Source organism: Ruditapes philippinarum, unplaced genomic scaffold, assembly GCF_026571515.1.
Source record: "Ruditapes philippinarum isolate M1 unplaced genomic scaffold, ASM2657151v2 ctg7253_1_1_1_1, whole genome shotgun sequence".
NCBI lineage: Eukaryota > Metazoa > Mollusca > Bivalvia > Venerida > Veneridae > Ruditapes > Ruditapes philippinarum.
Window position 1 is genome coordinate 3699 of NW_026861256.1, and position 18616 is coordinate 22314.

Here is an 18616-nt window from a genome sequence, read left to right on the forward strand (position 1 = left end):
CTCATTTTAGAATGCCAAGTGACGGCGTTTGTTTTGAACATGCTCAAAATGCGCGTCGTCGGTCGACGTTCTATGCGATGCTGCGGCGATGTTTGCGATCTTACTGCGCTCACCTCGGCGTTCTGAAGTTTCACTGGACGCCGTGAGAACGCCGTCCTAGTGTGACAGGGGTTTAACATGTATTTTTGTTAAATTGATATGATAAAAAAGGGTAAAATTTTTATTATTATTTATATCTATAGAAACAGTGCTTTTTATATTTTTTTACCTGAAGCAAATGTTGAGAACACTTGAAAATACATTACTCTCTCAATATTTAATCTATTTGAACTTAAAGTGTGAAGAAATTTTTTTTTAAAGATAAATAATTTTTTAAAATACATGCTTCATTACAAACATCCCATAATCTACAGTAAATATTAAAACAGAACTTTGTTTACATACACTAGGTAATGATAGCAAAGGGCAAATCAATTATAGATCTTTTGAGTGTTTAAAACACTTTAAAACTTTCCTCAAATATTTGTGACAGAAAATCATATATATATATATATATATATATATAAGTATATGGAACGCTTGAAGATCAATGTTGCCAAAGAAACTTTCAATACTTTCAGTTTTCCGATTTTTTTAGCTTAGCCGAGCAAGATGAGCACATTGTGCTCACAGCCATAGGTAATTTTAAGCTTTCATAAATGTCCTGATATCCTTTATCTGTCAAAAAGGGAATTTCTTGCCTACAAATTTTTTTACAGGTTCAAATTAAAGGTTTTTCAAATCCACCTATTAAAAAAATAATGGCATCATGATATGAAATATTTCTACAATTCAAAAAAGGGTCCATTTAATTCTCAATACTTAGAAACTCTCAGTTAAGCATGTCATTTCTTACATTTTTTAGTATTTTTGTCTGACTTTTACATATCTCCTTTAGAACCCACACAAATAATAAAACATGGACTGTGTGACTTATAAAGACCTAAAGCTAATTCAATTGTAGACTTTGTCACTCATAAAGAACTAAGGACAGTGTCACTCGTTAAGAACTACACACAAAGAAATTAAATAAGCTAATTAAAATATAAATTGTGTTGCTGGTAAATAGCATAAAATGATAGAAATGATGTCGCTTTTAATTTGTTATATTTGTATGAACAGTTTTTGACAAAGGGAGATAATGAACCAGTTAGAGAAATGACTCTGCCTATAATTCCAAAGGAAACCAGCAATGTTGTGAAAAATGTTCCCATCACATCAAAGGAAAATAGCAACATTTCAAAAAATGTAAAAAAAACAACTACACAGGAGTTTTTGTGAAAATAATGAAAATCAGACAATTGAGTGTATACATTGTAAAAATTTTTAATTTTATTACAATTGTTAGATTGAATCTGACATTCTTTTGTTAAATTCTTTTTTGGAGAAAATAAGTTTTTTAATGTTAATTCTACGATATGATATTGTTTAAACCCGAAAGCTGCGGATCACTCTACTTGAAAATTAATCTTGATGTCTGGTATCGATCAATAAATAGATTCTAGAAATTTTACTGACCATATGTGATTCATGTACATGTATATCTTTATATCTATATTAATAATCTATACTGTTATCTACAAAATAATTAATGTAAAAGTATAGAAAAAAAGAGAAGAAAATAGTCTTCTTTGAAAGAAATTTTTTTTTTTTTTGCAATACTGAAGTCAACATTATAATTTGTCTGATTTTCATTCTGTTTTCACTTGGAATTGCTTGATTGGTTTACAGTTGCATTTTTCATTCACAGTTTCTTAGCTCATCTGGCACAAAGTTCTAGAATGAGCTATTAGGATCGCGACTGTTCGTTGAATGTTGCCCTTTTATCAAATGGCATCTTTCTGACTGGTCCACTGATGGAAGAGAATGGATGAATCATTTTATTAAGATTTGAGTAATTCAGTCTTATTTAAGGCTAGATTGATACTGTTGGCAATTTTTGTACTTTGATATTGAAATCCTTTAAATTTTATATGGACTGTTCCAAATTCAAAGCAGGTCAAATCCATTTCAAAATGAGCAGGTTAAAGGATATACCTAAACTTTACCTTTTCTTGTTGTCATGGTTGAAAAGGCAAAACATGAATTCTTTCCCTATGTAGCAGAGTCTTCATTAAATATTCACATAAATATAGCTTATTTCTTTGTCAATGTAAAGTCCCTAAAATCAAAAATGAATGGTTTTTACTTTAACTGATATTAGTACATGTAGTTAGTCCGACTTGCAGAGAAAGTGGTAATTATTGGGTTAGTTAACCAGGGAAAAAGTAAGGTTAATCAACCACTGATAATTATATGCCCAGAAATATTTTGAAATAAGCTTATAAACCAAGCACTCAACCATCTAGGTGAGCGATAAAAGGGTTACCATTGCCCTTCATGATTTTCAGACATTTTCTTGTTTGCAAAGAGGCTTTTGCAGAATTTGTTCTGTTCTGTATTATTCTAATCAGACTACATTTTGTCTAAGAAAAACTGATTGTACATTTTGATGTTGATCAAAGATTGTTGTGGCCTGCAATATTTTTTTGCCTTTTTAGCTCGACTTTTCTATGAAAAGGGGAGCTATCCTACTCGCCCCGGCGTCGGCGTCGGCGTTGGCGTCACACCTTGGTTAAGTTTTTCGTACCACCCCACTTTATTTCAGAAGTATTACAAGTATGGCTTTGAAACTTACCATACTTGTTCACCATCATAACCTCCATCTACAGACAAGAGTACATAACTCTGTCAAGGTTTTTGACAGAATTATGGCCCTTTTTTGACTTAGAAAGTGTATTGAGCTTGGTTAAGTTTTTTGTACCACCTCACTTTATTTCAAAACCATTGGAGGTATTGCTTTGAAACTGACCATACTTGTTTACCATCACGACCTTCATCAACAGACAAGAGGACATAACTCTGTCAAGGTTTTTGACAGAATTATGCACCTTTTTGACTTAGAAAATACATTGAATATGGGTAAAATCCACTTATTGCCTTAACCCTTTGAGATATTGCTTTGAAACTTTTAATGCTATTTCACATCATTACCCCCATCTGTACGCAAGAGAAGGTAACTCTGTCAAGGATTTGTTTTAAAAATTAAGGCCTTTTATCGACTTAGAATCTTGGTTAAGTTTTTAGTACCAGTCCACTTTTTGACTGAACTGTTTGAGATATTAATTTGAAAGTTGGAATACTTGTTTACAATCATGATTCCCAAACATGTCCAGGAGAAGGTAATTCTGTCAAAGATTTTATTTGAATTATGGCCCTTAACTGTCAATGTTTTGTATTATAGGCAAGCACTAAAAAACTTAAAAAATCTAAAAAAATTCATTCCTATCCACTTGTTCACTTTACCATAAATTAATGCTCATGGCCATTGTTCACTTTAAAAATACAGAGATTCTTGTATTGCCTTTTACTGCAAAAACTTTTTTTATTGGCAAGCAATAAAAAAGTCGAGCGCGCTGTCTTACGGACAGCTCTTGTTGTACATGACCTGGTATGATGATGGAGCCTCTGTGGTTAAGGTTGCTGATATTGAACCACATGCCCCTCACTGATGTTGGGTTTGAATCCCGCTAGGGACTTTGGATTCTTTCATGTGTGGAAGCTACGTATCCACCCAGCTTACAGGTCTGTGGTTTACTTGCGTGCCTGGTGTTCATGTAGGAAATAATGCACTGAAGAGCACCTGAGGTCTTCCTCAATCACTTAAGCTGGAATTTTTAGTTGCTATAGGACTTTTACAGTGTCGGTGTCACTTAAAATCTAACCCAAAAAAAGCATAATGTTGTTGACTTTGGAAGAGAGAAGTTGTTTTTGTGACTCTGTATGATACACCTTGATTTGTTTCAAAGAAGGTGCTGTTTTGATCTTGCTTAATTATAGAAACAAGCTTGTTCCAACTTGAATAATTAGGTATCTTAAAGCAGTGTTGCTGTGCCCATATTTTCACTAAACTATAAATATATTAATTAATATCACAGACACTTTGGGTTATTTGAGTTGCTCCTACCCTTCTTGATCCATTCTTGTATACATCAAGAATAAATTTATTTTGCAAACCGTTTGTCAAAGTATTATTGCATATTATTACGACTTGGTCACATGTCTTGAACAATAAAACTTGTTTTCCACTATTTTGAAGTGTGTGTAAAAAATAAGACTTCTTAAATGCCTAGTGAAATTCTGATGAAACTCAATGTTTTCCTGTTAGACACTAGACAATGTTTTACTTCTATTGACTTATGCCAAAAATACTGGTTTTAATTTTCAATATTCAGGTGTGGAGGAAGGGTGTGGTCTACAATCCAAGTGTCTGTGATTATAACTATGGTGCTAGAATTCTGCTGAAACTTGTTAACATGTTATATTCTCTAAGACCATGTCATCCTAGTATTAAAAACAAATAAGAATTATAGTGCTTGCAAGAAATACTGGTTTTAATTTTTATTATTCAAGGACAGGGAAGGGCAGGGTAGGGTCTATACATATAATCCAAGTATATTTGTTTAATATTATGATGCTAGAATGAATATTTACAGAGCTTCGACCTCTAAAATTATTATTTTTTTACACATATTGAGAGCTTTATGCATGAAAAAGACAAAGAGATATCTGTACTAGGGCATTGATTTACAACAAAAATTGAGAGACGTCTCAATTTCAACATTTTTAATTTCGATTCCATAAGAAACATATTTTAACTTGTGTTGTAATCAGCTAATGATACTTGAGAAAAGACTTTACTGTATGATAAGTGGTAGATCTATATTTGTGTAATGATAATGCAGATTTAAAACATATTTTTGACAACAGCATGAGTTATTGTACTGATAATGTCTAGGGCTATTCATCTGCTCGAAAAGTTAATGTCAGATACTAGAGGCCTTGTTAAGATCTGAAATGTCATATCCTACGTCATATACATGTATTAGGTAAGGTCAGAGATCCTTTAACTTGAGATAATTGATTTGAAATAATCTTTGCTATCTGATTGGTGGATTTAAGGGGATATTTTTTTAAATTGACCAATGGTGGTGGTCCATTGAAAAAATAGGCTCATATTCAACCTTGAACCAAGAGTGGCGATTTTTTTGTGATTTTCAGATATTTTACTGATTGTGTTGATGTTTGCATTTTGTTTTATGTTGATTTTGTTGGCACTTGTTTTTATTGAATTGAATTAAGCATATTTTTCATAATGCATTGAAAAGTAAACAATGTTAATTTTGATAAATGAAATATTTGCCTTTAAATTTATTTAGTGCCTTTCTCAAAAACATGTTAAATGTTTAAACAAAGATTGTCTGTAATATATTTACATAGATTTGTTGATTTTTAACTAACACTGAATATCTAAAATATATCTATATTGTGTGATAAAGTTAAATGTTTATAGATTTAAAGGAACTACACTGAGGTATAAAAGCCTAAAATACAATATTTTAATTTTTCACATAGATAAGCATGAGCACTTTAAACAGAAATATAAATAAAATATAACTAAGAAATACACAAGAAATACATTGAAAATCACATGTTTGTGCTATTCTCAATCCGATTTGAGTGAAAAGCGTTTAAACGCTTTTCAATTTTGGGTCTTTTTTCACTAATAAAATAATTATTTTGGAAAAACGGAGCGAGCTAATGATCTGAATTTTTTCACTTAAGTTATTAGTAAAGATCTTCATCAAATAAGGTAATAATCTCAAAACATTATTTCCAGTCCTGTCATGTCGAAAAACCTCAGTGGAGTCCCTTTAAATATGCCATTTTTTTTTTTTAGCAAATAGACTATGTACACACAAATATTTTTGTTGCAGGAGTTGACAAAGTACCCGTCCCCGCCTCCGCTCAGGCTTGCCTCCCCGGACAGAGACACTGCTTCGGCCAGAGAGAGACGCAAGAGACAAAGTACGTTAATAAACATTAATGAATGTTACACTTATATAATGATAATAAATCATATGGGTAAGATCATATATCTAATCTATTTATGGATGAAGTTTTTTTCTTCTTTTTATCGGTAAAGGTACAACTTATGTTTACTCATTTCATCAACTTGAAAGCATTGTGAAAAATTTAATGAAATTTTCCTCTTACAATTTTCTTTTTTTATTAGAAGTTAGTATTAGAATGATTTGTGTTTTAGTTTTTCTATTACAAGAAGAAGAAAAACGATATGAAAAACCTACTTTACAATAACTGTCAATTTGGTAGAACATTCCTTTTATACCTAGAAAGTGGATATTTATCTTTATCTCTGTAGTAATTTATATTGAAATATTCTCACGTTATTATCTTAGAGAAATCATATTATACCTGTTGACTGTTTTATCATTTTATGTCAATATATATAGATGTCTAACCGAAGAAAATTACTTATAGCTGTGTATGTTTAAACCGTTTTCCCATATTATATAACGTCATTTGTAACTAAGGTAAGGTGTTGTGTTTATTTTGAATTACCACTTTTTTTGGTGACGGGCCTTACATGGATAAGATTTGTGATATATTTCTTGAGTCATTGTTAAAAAGCCAGTATCTACAGAAAATTTTAGATGTTTACTTTTATTGTGTTGAATTTGTATTATTATTTTGACAAGTTATAAGATTGGGTAGTGTGAATTTTAAAATAAAATAATCTAAACACTTATATGTACTCCCTTGTTATAGTAAAAACTATATAAAAAATAAATTTGTGATCATCATTTTGTAAACAAAACATCTGAAATAACTTAAATCTTAAGTATAATTATATAACCTGATTATTTTCTAAAGTTACTTTTTTCTCACGGTTTGTCAGATATATACGAGTATTAATGATAAAGCTTCTGTAAATGTTGTCATGTTTCCATTCCGTAGTTTTTAATAACAAAAGGAGAAAATTGTCAGTTTATTAACGAAATTTATCAAAGATTTGAAGCCGAGGTTTATGATTCATCATTAAAATAAGATTTCTATAGATCCTTAAATTCCTTTGACTTTAACATATGAAATAAATTTTTATACATGTAATTATTCCGTGGATGTAAATCGGTAAGTAAAATATGCACATTGTGCGTAAAGCTGTACTGAACGTTGTGCATGATTGTATATTTTTTGTGCGTGTGAGATTTCTGCAAAGCACTGACAACTGACTGCTGACTTTTTTTATGCGACTAAAACCAATCAAATAAAATCTTTGTGCAGATAATCTATTTAATCTGTAACATGAATTCGTTTCAGATTAAATTGTTATTTTGCAACATTTTTTTCAGCCGACTGGGATTTCCAGTTACATAAATCAGCATAAAAGCAAGAGCTGTTTCAATATTTCAAAATATGTATTGATATGTGAATGGTTCTTCAAATGTCAGAACACAATACTGTTCACTATATTATGTTTTGGTTTCTCAGAAGTTTTTCTAATGTATAGATCAGAGTTATTTGCTTTCCCCCCATTTTTTATTGCTAATGACATTTTAAAATTGTGGATAAGTAAAGGATAAATCTAAATCTAGGGAAAAAGCAAAAAAATCAAAAAGTTTTTTAAAAAAGGGAGGCAGAAATTTGAAAACTATTAAAATGAAATTAGGAAATCGGGATAGAGGTCATAGAGTGTATAAATTATAGAGACAGCTTATTGCAATTATGTTGTGATTTGTAACATAAAAAACCCACCAACTTCTGTCTTGCAGGATTTAGTAAATCAGGGTAACATAAATATATAGATAATTTGAATTGGTAGTGGAGATACTTATCATTTCAAACCAAACAAAAATGGGAAAAATGGTTTCAAAGGTGATATATGTAATGATTACTGTGATTTGTTTTGCAGAAGAGGAATTGTTACGAGAGCTGGATGAAGCTCGGGACGCTCGACGGGCAGCGGAACGACAGCGAGAAGAACTTGTCAAACACGCTAAACAAATGCAAACAAAAACACAAAATAAAAGAAATCATGGTAAATTTTCACAGTCATAATCTTTAATCTGTTTTAATTATTTTTGTTCGCCTGTTTGCATAAAAAATAAAGCGTAGGATTTGTAATATGGGGATGACGCTGGTTTGATTCTATGGTGTAATGAAATTTCTCCGTGACAATTAAGTATAAATAATGTTATTTGTTCTCTCATCACTGATTCAGAAATCATGTTAGTCACTAGAAATTGGCAAATTAGCGATTACTAGATAGCTATATAGGAAATGGAGGGGTGGATCGCCCACCAAGATTATGACCAAAAATGTAGTGGTTTTGTTTGTTCTTGGCATTTATTGGGAATTATTCACCCAACTGTCTTCAAGGAACTTGACTGGAACCTGGAAATTCAATAAGTAAAAGTCACCCCTATTTTGTGATGTAGGAGGACAGGCCCTGCCTCCATTTGATTGGTGCAAAAATTCATGTTACAATGTTGGGTTATATATTAAAGAAATTGTGCTTATTGATATTATGATGTAACATAAAGTTGTATAATGAATGACATATATTTAAATATTTAATTTCAGCTCGAGATTTATGGAAAAAAAGGTATTTTGAGGAGAAAAAGAAGACTGGTCCATTAGAAGAACAGTGTAACAGACTACGGCACGAATTGGACATTATACACAAAAAATTACTCACAACTCTAGAGGGACCTAAAGAAAAAGCTACTAAATTAAATGATATAAAACCCTCTAATAAGGTGGGTTCACCTGGGAGGCCTGTGGTGAGTTCAGCTTTTCAGACTTCTCGCACACCCTCACCACGCCTCTCACCAGCACCAAATGCTAGGGGCGACAACTCTAGGTTGCTTAATTCTAAGGGGGATAATTCTGATCGGCAGGCTTCTCCTACAGGAGCAGTTGTCTCCTCTGATCCATTCATTGGAGAATCCAGCAATAACAACTTTTCTCCTAGAATGTCACCAAGAGTTGTATCCCCTAGACGAGGTCAAGATATTTCTTTGAATTTAAGAAATGTTTCCCTGGCAAGGGATCATAAGCCCCAAAGTTTTCGTGAAAGGCCTACTCCACGGCAAGGATGGACTGAGGTGAAAAGCTCACCGAGGCAACCAGTTCAAAGGGGTCGGGCACAAGTTGTGACTAATAGTGGACTGGATAGATTTAAGTCTAGGTTTCATCAAGCCAAAAAAGAGCCTAAACAATATCCTATAAGTCTAGTCGGAAGTGATCAGAAACAGGCGTATTTTGACAGTGATCAGTTCGATTCCGACTACGACTCCAAGCAGTCAAGTGCAAGAAGCATTCTAGCCCCTAAAAGTCCTGACCGATACAATGCTTATCCCAGAAAAAATGTGCAGTTTGATATTTAAAGTATCTCCACCTGCATAGGTTTAAGTAAAACAATATCCGGTTTGATAATATTTTTTTTTAATTTTAGTGTATTTATTTCAGATATACAAATACTTTGATAGAGAGTTAAGAGCATACAGGAAATTGGTACATGAGTATTTTATGGGAAAATAATGTTTGCTCAATAAACTTAGAAGTTTGAAGCTACTTTAGATCATTTGAGCTGTGTCATGACAAAACCAACGTAATGCGTTTGCGACCAGCATGGATCCAGACCAGCCTGCGCATCCGCGCAGTCTGATCAGGATCTATGCTGTTCGCTAGCAGTTTCTTTACTTGTTATAGGATCTGTAAGCGAACAGCATGGATCCTGATCAGACTGCACGGATGCGCAGGCTGGTCTGGATCCATGCTGGTCGCAAACCCATTATGTTGGTTTTGTCATGACGCGGCTCATTTCATTTATAGATGTTGTGAATAAAAAGTTTTTTTTTCAAGAAATTTTTTTTTGTATTTTTTGCTGTTTTTAGTCATTTTTCATTCAGCAGAAATATACAGAATCAAGTCTCAAGGCAGTGACCATTTTATGCATGCTACATTTCCTTTTTTTTTCCTTTTTTTTTTTTACTGCTTTGAAATCAGAGCCTTCAAAAACAGAATTTTCTGAGTGTTTTCTATATGAAAACCTAGACTGACGCTGGTTGTTATTTGAACTGTGCCCTTACTCTTGCTTCAAATGTCATGACCTTATGTAATCACCTGACCATTGTCTTGCAATTGTTATAGATAATCTTATTTATAAAGCAAAAGAAAATCTTAACTTGCGAGCTTTAAAGCTTTGTTTTTTTAAATACTCTGAAATTCCTTAAATCTATAAAGGCATATTTTCTTTGCTGAATCTCTGCAGAGTGGAAGAATAAAATGGTGGTAAAAATTATATTTTTATTTTGTGATTTGATCATTGATAATGGATAGAAATACACAGTATTTAGAAATAAAGCAAATGTTCTTTCACAATGTGAACCAAAATATATACGGTAAAATTTCTGTTCACTGCTAGATATTGTGTGTTACTGTGATGTCTGTTATAAACTTGTCTGTGATAGTTATTTAGCTTTCATTTTGTTAATGATTATCTTTGTTGATGGTGCAGCATTTACTCTACAAGTACAATATTTTATGACATTTTTTTATATTTTGGAAACCAAATACATGTAGAACGTTTTTGTTCACACAAGTTTTCAATTAATCATGTACCTATTTGAGCCGCGTCACGACAAAACCAACATAATGGGTTTGCGACCAGCATGGATCCAGCGCAGTCTGATCAGGATCCATGCTGTTCGCTATCAGTTTCTCTACTTGAAATAGAGTTTGTAAGCAAACAGCATGGTTCCTGATCAGACTGCGCAGATGGGCAGGCTGGTCTGGATCCATGCTGGTCGCAAACCCATTTTGTTGGTTTTGTCATGACACGGCTTATTTTTACTGATTGCTACACCAATGTATCTGCCTTCTTATTTATAAACTGTTATTTCTCTGTTTTTCCAAGCAAGAAGCTTTGAATTATGCAACAATTACATAGATATTGACCAAAAACTTAAAAGTTATGATTAATTATAATTATTGTTATAAGTGAATGGCAGATCATTCAAATTGACTAAAATGTTAAAATGACTTCATAATATGTGAACATAATTAGGTAAAAAAGAAATATTTTTATATTACTGGTGATGGATGTATTTACTGTTTTAGTATGTTCCAAACAAGGCACTTTACCAACAATATACATGTATGTACTGGTTTGTTGTAAAACTTGACTTAATCTTAAAGTTTCATGTACCGGTATGAACAAAACTTTATAAAAGTTCTTTTGTTAAGAAGATGGATGTTAAAATAACATTTTTTTTATCTCTGCCTATCTTAGTAAGCTAGTTCTTGTTCTGTATGTGTTAACTTGATGGACAACCATTTACAAATATAGAATAGTTATGTGGCTAGATTTTGATATATCTGTAAATGTGAAGTATTAAACCCTTACCACCCTAAATATGTTATATGGACTTGTCCATCTTTCATCCTGGACATGACCATTCATCAGTTTTAGGGCAAATTTTCAATTTTTTTACTGCCTGAATAGCAAGCAGTGTTGACCATGATCAGTGCTGGCTTATTTTGGTCTGCACTGGTGGCATGGGTAAATTGTGTAGCCGCTAGCTGGCTAAGGTTTAATGTGTAAATTCCTGCAGTTTATTATTTATCATTGTTTCAGTTAGGGTATAAGTTAGCAAGATATATTTTATTTTAAAATTTTATTGATATAAAAAATTATGACACAAAGTCATGTCATTGGCTTGATACATAGCTTTCTAACAAAAGAATAAGAAACTTCTTTGTAAAAACAACAACAGATTAACAGATCTAACAAATTAACAGAGATAATGTTGCATTAGTACAAATGTATCCAAATATTTTATAACTTCAGTGGTCAATAATGTGAGTTGATAACATATACATGTATATATATGAAATTTAAGTTCATTGTGTGAACACTGAAAGCATTCTTGTGGCATTTTAAGTATAGATATTGAAAGAATTGAAAAAAGAGAAGAAAGAAACAAATTGTGATTATTTGGGTTTTGCATTATTTGGCATATATTAAAGGAGTTCCACTGAGGTCAAAAAGCCTGAAAACATATAATTTGAAAATCTAACATATATCAGCTGGGGTACATGAAATTTAAAAATTATGTGGAAAATAATAAAAAATAAACTCACAATTAAACTGAAAATCGATTTTGAGCACGATTCTTAGCCTGATTTGATTTAAAAGCATTTACATGTTTTTCAATATTTGTTTATTTTGCACAATAAAAATGATAATTCTGGAAAAAAAGAGTAAGTGAATGATCTGAAATTTGGCATATAAGTTATTGGTAAAGATCTTTATCAAATGGTTGGAAAGTCTCAAAAGTTATATCCCGTCCAATCAAGTAAAATAAACCCTCAGTGGAGCCCCTTTAATATTTAAACATGCATTCATTATAAATAATCACTATGATTAGACTGTTACAAGTTAATACTTTTTGTGTAGGGAAAATGTTTTTACATATTATGTTTACACATTATTGTAACTTTGTTCTACTATGCTTCAGAATAACTTCAAAATTCAAGCAACTCGATTGCAACATGAAATAGAAGATGTAAGACGTAGGGTGGATCATGCAAAAATGAAATTAACCAGTGAAATGAAGGTAGGCGTGGTCATGTGACATTATAGCTTAGGTTAATACTGTTGTATATCGTGTTCTTAATAGTATTTTTCTATGCGGACATATTTTTAGCACGTGTTTACACATTTTTATTATTACATTGTACATTTTGTAAAGACACAGAGTTTTTTGAAAAAAGAATTTAGTGTACACAGCCATAGGTCACCCTGGTTTAGTGAGCTGAGGTTTATTGCTATGGTAACATTAGTTTTTTAAATGTTTTTGAGCTTTGATTTGTTTATTGCTATTTTGCTTTGTTTGTACTCAAACCCCAATGCTTAGTGTACATGTATGTATATCTGTATATAATTGATAGTTTGTAATTCCTTTGTCAGTTTTAGTAGACCGTCCCAGAATATATTGCTTGAATTCTGTAGCTTTACAAATTTATAGAAACTAGTTATTTACAGTCCAGGATATTGAAATAACTGAAGGGTTTAGTGTAACGCAATTATAACTTGTTAAGTTTGAAGAGCAAATATGAACACTTTTATGATAAATCCTTCATTAATTTCAAATTTTCTTACCACAATAATTCAGCAAGAAGCATCTAACTGTTTGAAATTTGTTGTTGTTGTTGTAGTGTGTATTTCTAAACTGTTACCATGGCAATAAAACAACTCGGTCACTCTAGATATCTCCATTTTTGTATTTCAGAAGTGTGTGTGTTCTGTTCAAACTCTTGGAGAATGTTTATTATTTCTTAATAAAAATTCTATTAGCTGTTTTCTCTGGTTCAAAAGTATTTTGAAAAGAAAAAAAAGAAAATCTCCAAGAGTTTATTTGCATGAGTTAGAATTGCATGATATTTTTGCAAACTTAAAAAAAAAATGATTTAACAGATTGAAATAATTTTCATGTAGAGAATAATCTATAGATGCATGTAATGAAAAAACAAAGAGAAATTTGATAAGTTTTGATGAAAATAGATCAATCTCTAAACTAAACATTCTTTAAATTCTATTTTTAATTGATTATTTTTCAAAGAAACCTTTACTAATCATGCATGTTTTTTTTTTTTGGTAAAGAAATGCATGAGTTATAATAAATGCATGGATATTTTTGATAATTTATTTGCTGTTTTATTAGAACAAGCCGTACCTAACCAAGTTTTATGCTAAGAAAGTGTAAGTACTCGCTGCAGTTGATATGCATTTGTGTTTGAAATATTATACATAGAATAGCTTACAAGTCTTGTCAAACATTGATTTTGAAATTTTAATGTTAACAACGATATAAACACGGCAGATTTGCTATGCCTTTTATAAATTATTAAGCTTGATTGGATTTTTCTATAACTGTTTGATGAATTACTGTTTTTAGAGATTAACACTGCTGGTTTGATAACTAAACTTTTCATAATGTTTCCAGATGTTGAAATACGAAAAATGTTTTAAATAGCAAAGAATCAAAGCCACATTTAATTATTACATATATATGTACTTATAAAGGTAATTTTCTATAGAAAACTTCATAAAATAGAAAAATACTTAATCCCTTTAAGAATGCCCAAAACAGCAAAATTGAAAATGTTGCAGGCTCGGTCGAAATAAATATTTTCTTATATAATATTGATAGCTTGTCTGTCACATTAAATGGTATGTTATCCCTCACAAGTTTAGTATGTAGGTTTCTAAAGTGAGGAGACAATCCAAGCTTTTAGAACACATAGTCATTGTTTGGTGAACTTGGAGTATTGTAGTTTGGACAAATACGTTTAAAAGATGTACATGTATGTTCCTCGACTATTGAAATCAGAGTTTTTTTTAAATCTATAGGACCTTAAATTAACCCCCATTCCAGATCTCATGCCATAGGTTACTTTTAATTCAATTACCTCGATAAGCATCTTAAATGGACTTGTCTATCTTTCAATCTGGACAAAACCATTCTTCATATTTGCGGAGATTTTCAAAACATTCATAATAACTGAATAAGCGAACAGTGCTGACCATAATCAGACAGCATGATTTTCGGGCTGAGTTTGGTCCGCACTGTTCACATTGGTAAATATATTGCTGCCAACAGGCTTAGTGATGCATTTTGTTACCATATCCCCATTAACATTTCCTATATAAAAGAAATGTTTTCTGTAGCAAGTAAGTGAATAACTTATCCAGTGATACATGCAAAAACAAGAAAACATGTAGTAACTTTTTTGGTGAGTGAACCAAAATTATGAGAATTGAAAACAGATTTATAAAAAAGGGGAGAATCAGACATCTTTGTTTTATCTTTTAATGTTAATTCAAATTATTACCAATTGCCGGATATAGAAGTCAGTAAAAATAGGAAAATTAGCTTCCCTATGTGTTTTAGATAATCGAGAAGTTATAATTAATGTAATCAATTTTTACTTAAATAGCTATAAGGCTTTGAATGAACTGGAAAGGAAAAAATAATTTTACGGTAAATTTTATTGTTCATGCACAGTCCTAGAATTCTCCTTCTGAATTACAAACACCTAAAATTCTATCTCTGGTGGTAATTTAATTACAATATAGACTTGTGTTTTAACTACCAATAATTGAGTTAAAATGAGAATTTACCAAGCAAATCTATGATTAAATCTCTAGGCAGTATAAAATACATAGGAGAGTGATTGTACTCCTTTTAAATGCTTCAAAAAGAGAGGCATATGCACATCACATATGCACATAAGTTTTTTTTTATCGTTGCGTCTGTTGCTGAATTTTGTATAATGAACTTATCCTAAGTTATTTATATTCTCAACTGGTAATGTTTTTATTATATTAATAGAAAGAGCATCATAACATAAGGCTATCTGATTTGTACTAGGGGGTGTAGCCCCCGAAATTATTAATCATATTGCTGAGTGTTTTGATGTTATTTCTCTTTTGTATCATAGGCAAAATAAAACATGTTCCCTATCATCACAATATGAAACCTCAGAAAAAAGTATGACTTTCCTATCGTTATCCCTTTCCCTGTTGTCACAATAAGTAAACCCCAGAAAAAATGAGCCAATCATGAACAAGCATGCTCTATTTTTATCCCACGACAGACAGTGCGGTAACTCGATATATGATTTAACTCTGACACTTTTTCAAAATTAAAGTCTCCAAACTATGATACAAGGGTTTTAATATCAGATATTTAAAAACCAACATTAATGCTGGTCAAAATCATGGTCAGACTATGAATGTGAAGTTTTGCCTTAATTCCTTCACTGATGGTAGAGCTTTTACATGATTAAGGTAACCCTTTGTTCTTATGCCAATAAAGCTACTGGAAGTATAGATTGAAACAATACATAAGTACAGACTTTCAGCTCCTCTGCTCCAGAGTTAACAGTGTTTCTTATATAATTATAATATCATTTAAGGATGTAAATAAGTTATATTGATAATTTTTGTTTAAATAATTGAACATTTTAACATAATTTTTTTTTTCAAGGAAAACTTAAATAATATTTCATACAGTATCAGGATATACTAGTTGACATGAATGACAGTACCCAAGAATCATTTCACTGGATTTTTTAAAAATATTTTTTATTTGCGTTTCTTGAAAATTTTGACGAAACGTGGCAACTATTTTGTGACATTGAGACTTAGCACAATGTTTTGCATACATGCACACACACACACACACTGGTGACCTGGCTGTTTATTTTATGATATTAGAATCATTTAGAGGTTTTATGGAGATATCTAGCTGGAATACAAGGCAATGTGACAGCACAACTTTATTAAAATTACTGAAAGAAAGTCTTGTTTAAGTGGGAAATATTATAACATTTTGGCCAAAGTTTACAAATATTTGATTGAAAATTGACCTTTTGTGTGATTTATTTAAAAAAAAAAAAGATTTTGAAAAAAATAAACTGCATGTTATAAAATTTGCTTTATTAAACTAATCTAGTGCTTGGTTGAAGAGTTGTGCCAGAGTTGCTTCCCTTGTATTCCTGAAACCAGGGTGACCTTCACCTTGTCAATACCTGTTATATACAGGTTTGTTTTGGTAAAAGTCATTGAAGTGATCACAAAGACAAAGTAGTTCCAATATTTATATATTAATGTTTTACATTAAAATGTCTTGATATCAACAAATGTTCTTTGTTTTTATTTAAATTTTCTTATAAATATATTTTCTTATTTATTATTTATAATGTATGTAATTTATGAAACGTAGGTTTGTATTTTCCTTTTAAATGTTATAGTAAAATGTAAAATACATTTTCATCATCATATTGACTTGTCTATTAAAATTATTATAGAATATATCATTTCATAACTTATCTATTCAGAAATTTTATGAAATATTATAATTATTCATGGAAATGTTTGCGTTTTTTCCCCCTAAAATATCAATTTGTATCGATTGGTATTATTTTTTGTATTGCACGATTTTTGCAGCTACGAAATCAAGCAGAAACTGAACTCCGAGCGTTACGAGCGGAGCTGACACAGAAGAAAATAAACTTGACCTTATCAAGAAACTCTCATTTAACAACATACGCACCTCCCGCAGCAGACGTCAATTTAATATCAACAAGAACTGGACTAACGCCAAGATCTTAGTTCTGTTATTCTGTTGATTAAATTTTGTTATTTAAAGTTTTCATATATTTATATATTCTACGTATTTATTCTACGTAAAAACTCTGGCATAAACAGCATCGCCTGCATTAGGTCGACTGACGGGAATATGAACAGTTACTGATGGAATATCGCAAAAGCAAAAATTTTAAATCATGAGATGATTCCAACATTATTACCTTCAAGAGGAAGAGTAACAACTTTATTTGAGTGTCTGATGCAGCACCATCATTAATCTGTACACTTAAATGAAAAGTCATTTTACATTTGTGATGCTATCAAAATCATTGCTGCATCCGTCTGAACAAGGTATCGTCTGCCTATTTTTCAAGTGAACTACTCCGTTGTTGCAAAACAAATACAGTAATAGTGAATATTAGAAACAAAAGATGAAGTAAAAAGCAAAGGTTAGGTTATTATAGCCTACACCAACCTAACAGGTTGTGAGGTCAGTGGGTATGTCTTGATGAAATTTTCTTAATTTGTAGTATCACCTCGTGTCAGATGTTGCCATACTATGAATAAGACTCGAGAAGGGGAAAATTTTAGTCGCGCCATGACAAAATCAACAAAGTGTGTTTGTGACCAGCATGGATTCAGACCAGCCTGCACATCTCTGCAGTCTGACCAGGATCCATGCTGTTTAATTACAAGCCCTATTACAAGTAGAGAAACTGATAGCTAACAGCATGGATCCTGATCCGACTGTCGCACACGCACTATGTTTGTAGTGGCGCGGCTCAAATAAGTTAGTTACGCAAGTTCAGTGCCAGATATCTCTGCTGAATGAATGTTTGATGTTTATCAAATTTCAGTTTATAAATAATCTATAATACATATTTTTCTCCAAAAAAATATTCATTGCATATCATTATAGAGTGCATCTTATTGTATAATACCATTACTTAGGCGAATATATACATTATTGAAACATGTTGATATGAACGAAAATTTATTAGAAACAACATGTACCATATATTTCTTGTACATACTTTAAAGCAACTTATTTATAATAGAAACTCTCTTGTACAGGACAGTTTTTTAATTGTACAAATTCTATAAAAAGTTCACTCGATGTTGTGTGAAAAATCTTTATATTTAATATACCAGTTTTTTTATCATTTCTTTTCAATCATGTTTTTTTTTTTACTAGTCATTATCTGTGATAATCAAATGTTAGTGTTAATTACAAAAAAAAAAAGTAATTCAGTTATTAAAACTTCAGAATATTTTCTTAGGAAAAAGGTTATTTATTATATTTTTTAGCTTATTAAAATAGCTTAAAGTGTTATTATTACCTTATAAGTTGTTTCTTTGTGAATATTTTTTAAAAGGTTTTTAATGTCTAAAATATTTATTTTAAGGCTGCTCTTACAATACCCCCCCTTACCTACAAAGTTACAGAAAAATAATCTTGTATCTTGGACTACGTTATACATTTCATTACATTATCTATATAAACTTCCTTTCATT

The 18616-nt window shown here is 31.2% G+C and overlaps 1 protein-coding gene across 5 annotated transcripts; it reads left to right on the plus strand.

Annotated features, from left to right (window-relative positions):
* The first annotated feature begins 1144 nt into the window (after nucleotides 1–1144).
* Nucleotides 1145–18346, plus strand: LOC132715058 (spermatogenesis-associated protein 1-like). 5 transcript variants are annotated; one of them, XM_060698033.1, is made up of 8 exons: nucleotides 1145–1287; nucleotides 5856–5946; nucleotides 7853–7978; nucleotides 8524–8699; nucleotides 9412–9456; nucleotides 12465–12563; nucleotides 13671–13708; nucleotides 16961–18346. In XM_060698033.1, exons 1-8 carry the CDS (start codon nucleotides 1198–1200, stop codon nucleotides 17007–17009), a joined length of 714 nt encoding a protein of 237 aa, XP_060554016.1. In that variant the 5' UTR covers nucleotides 1145–1197; the 3' UTR covers nucleotides 17010–18346. The 5 variants fall into 5 exon arrangements, with proteins under 5 accessions (XP_060554016.1, XP_060554017.1, XP_060554013.1 ...); XM_060698034.1 differs by lacking the exon at nucleotides 9412–9456 and having other exon boundaries at nucleotides 1153–1287; nucleotides 8524–8723; XM_060698030.1 differs by lacking the exon at nucleotides 13671–13708 and having other exon boundaries at nucleotides 1154–1287.
* Nucleotides 18347–18616: the final 270 nt, after the last annotated feature.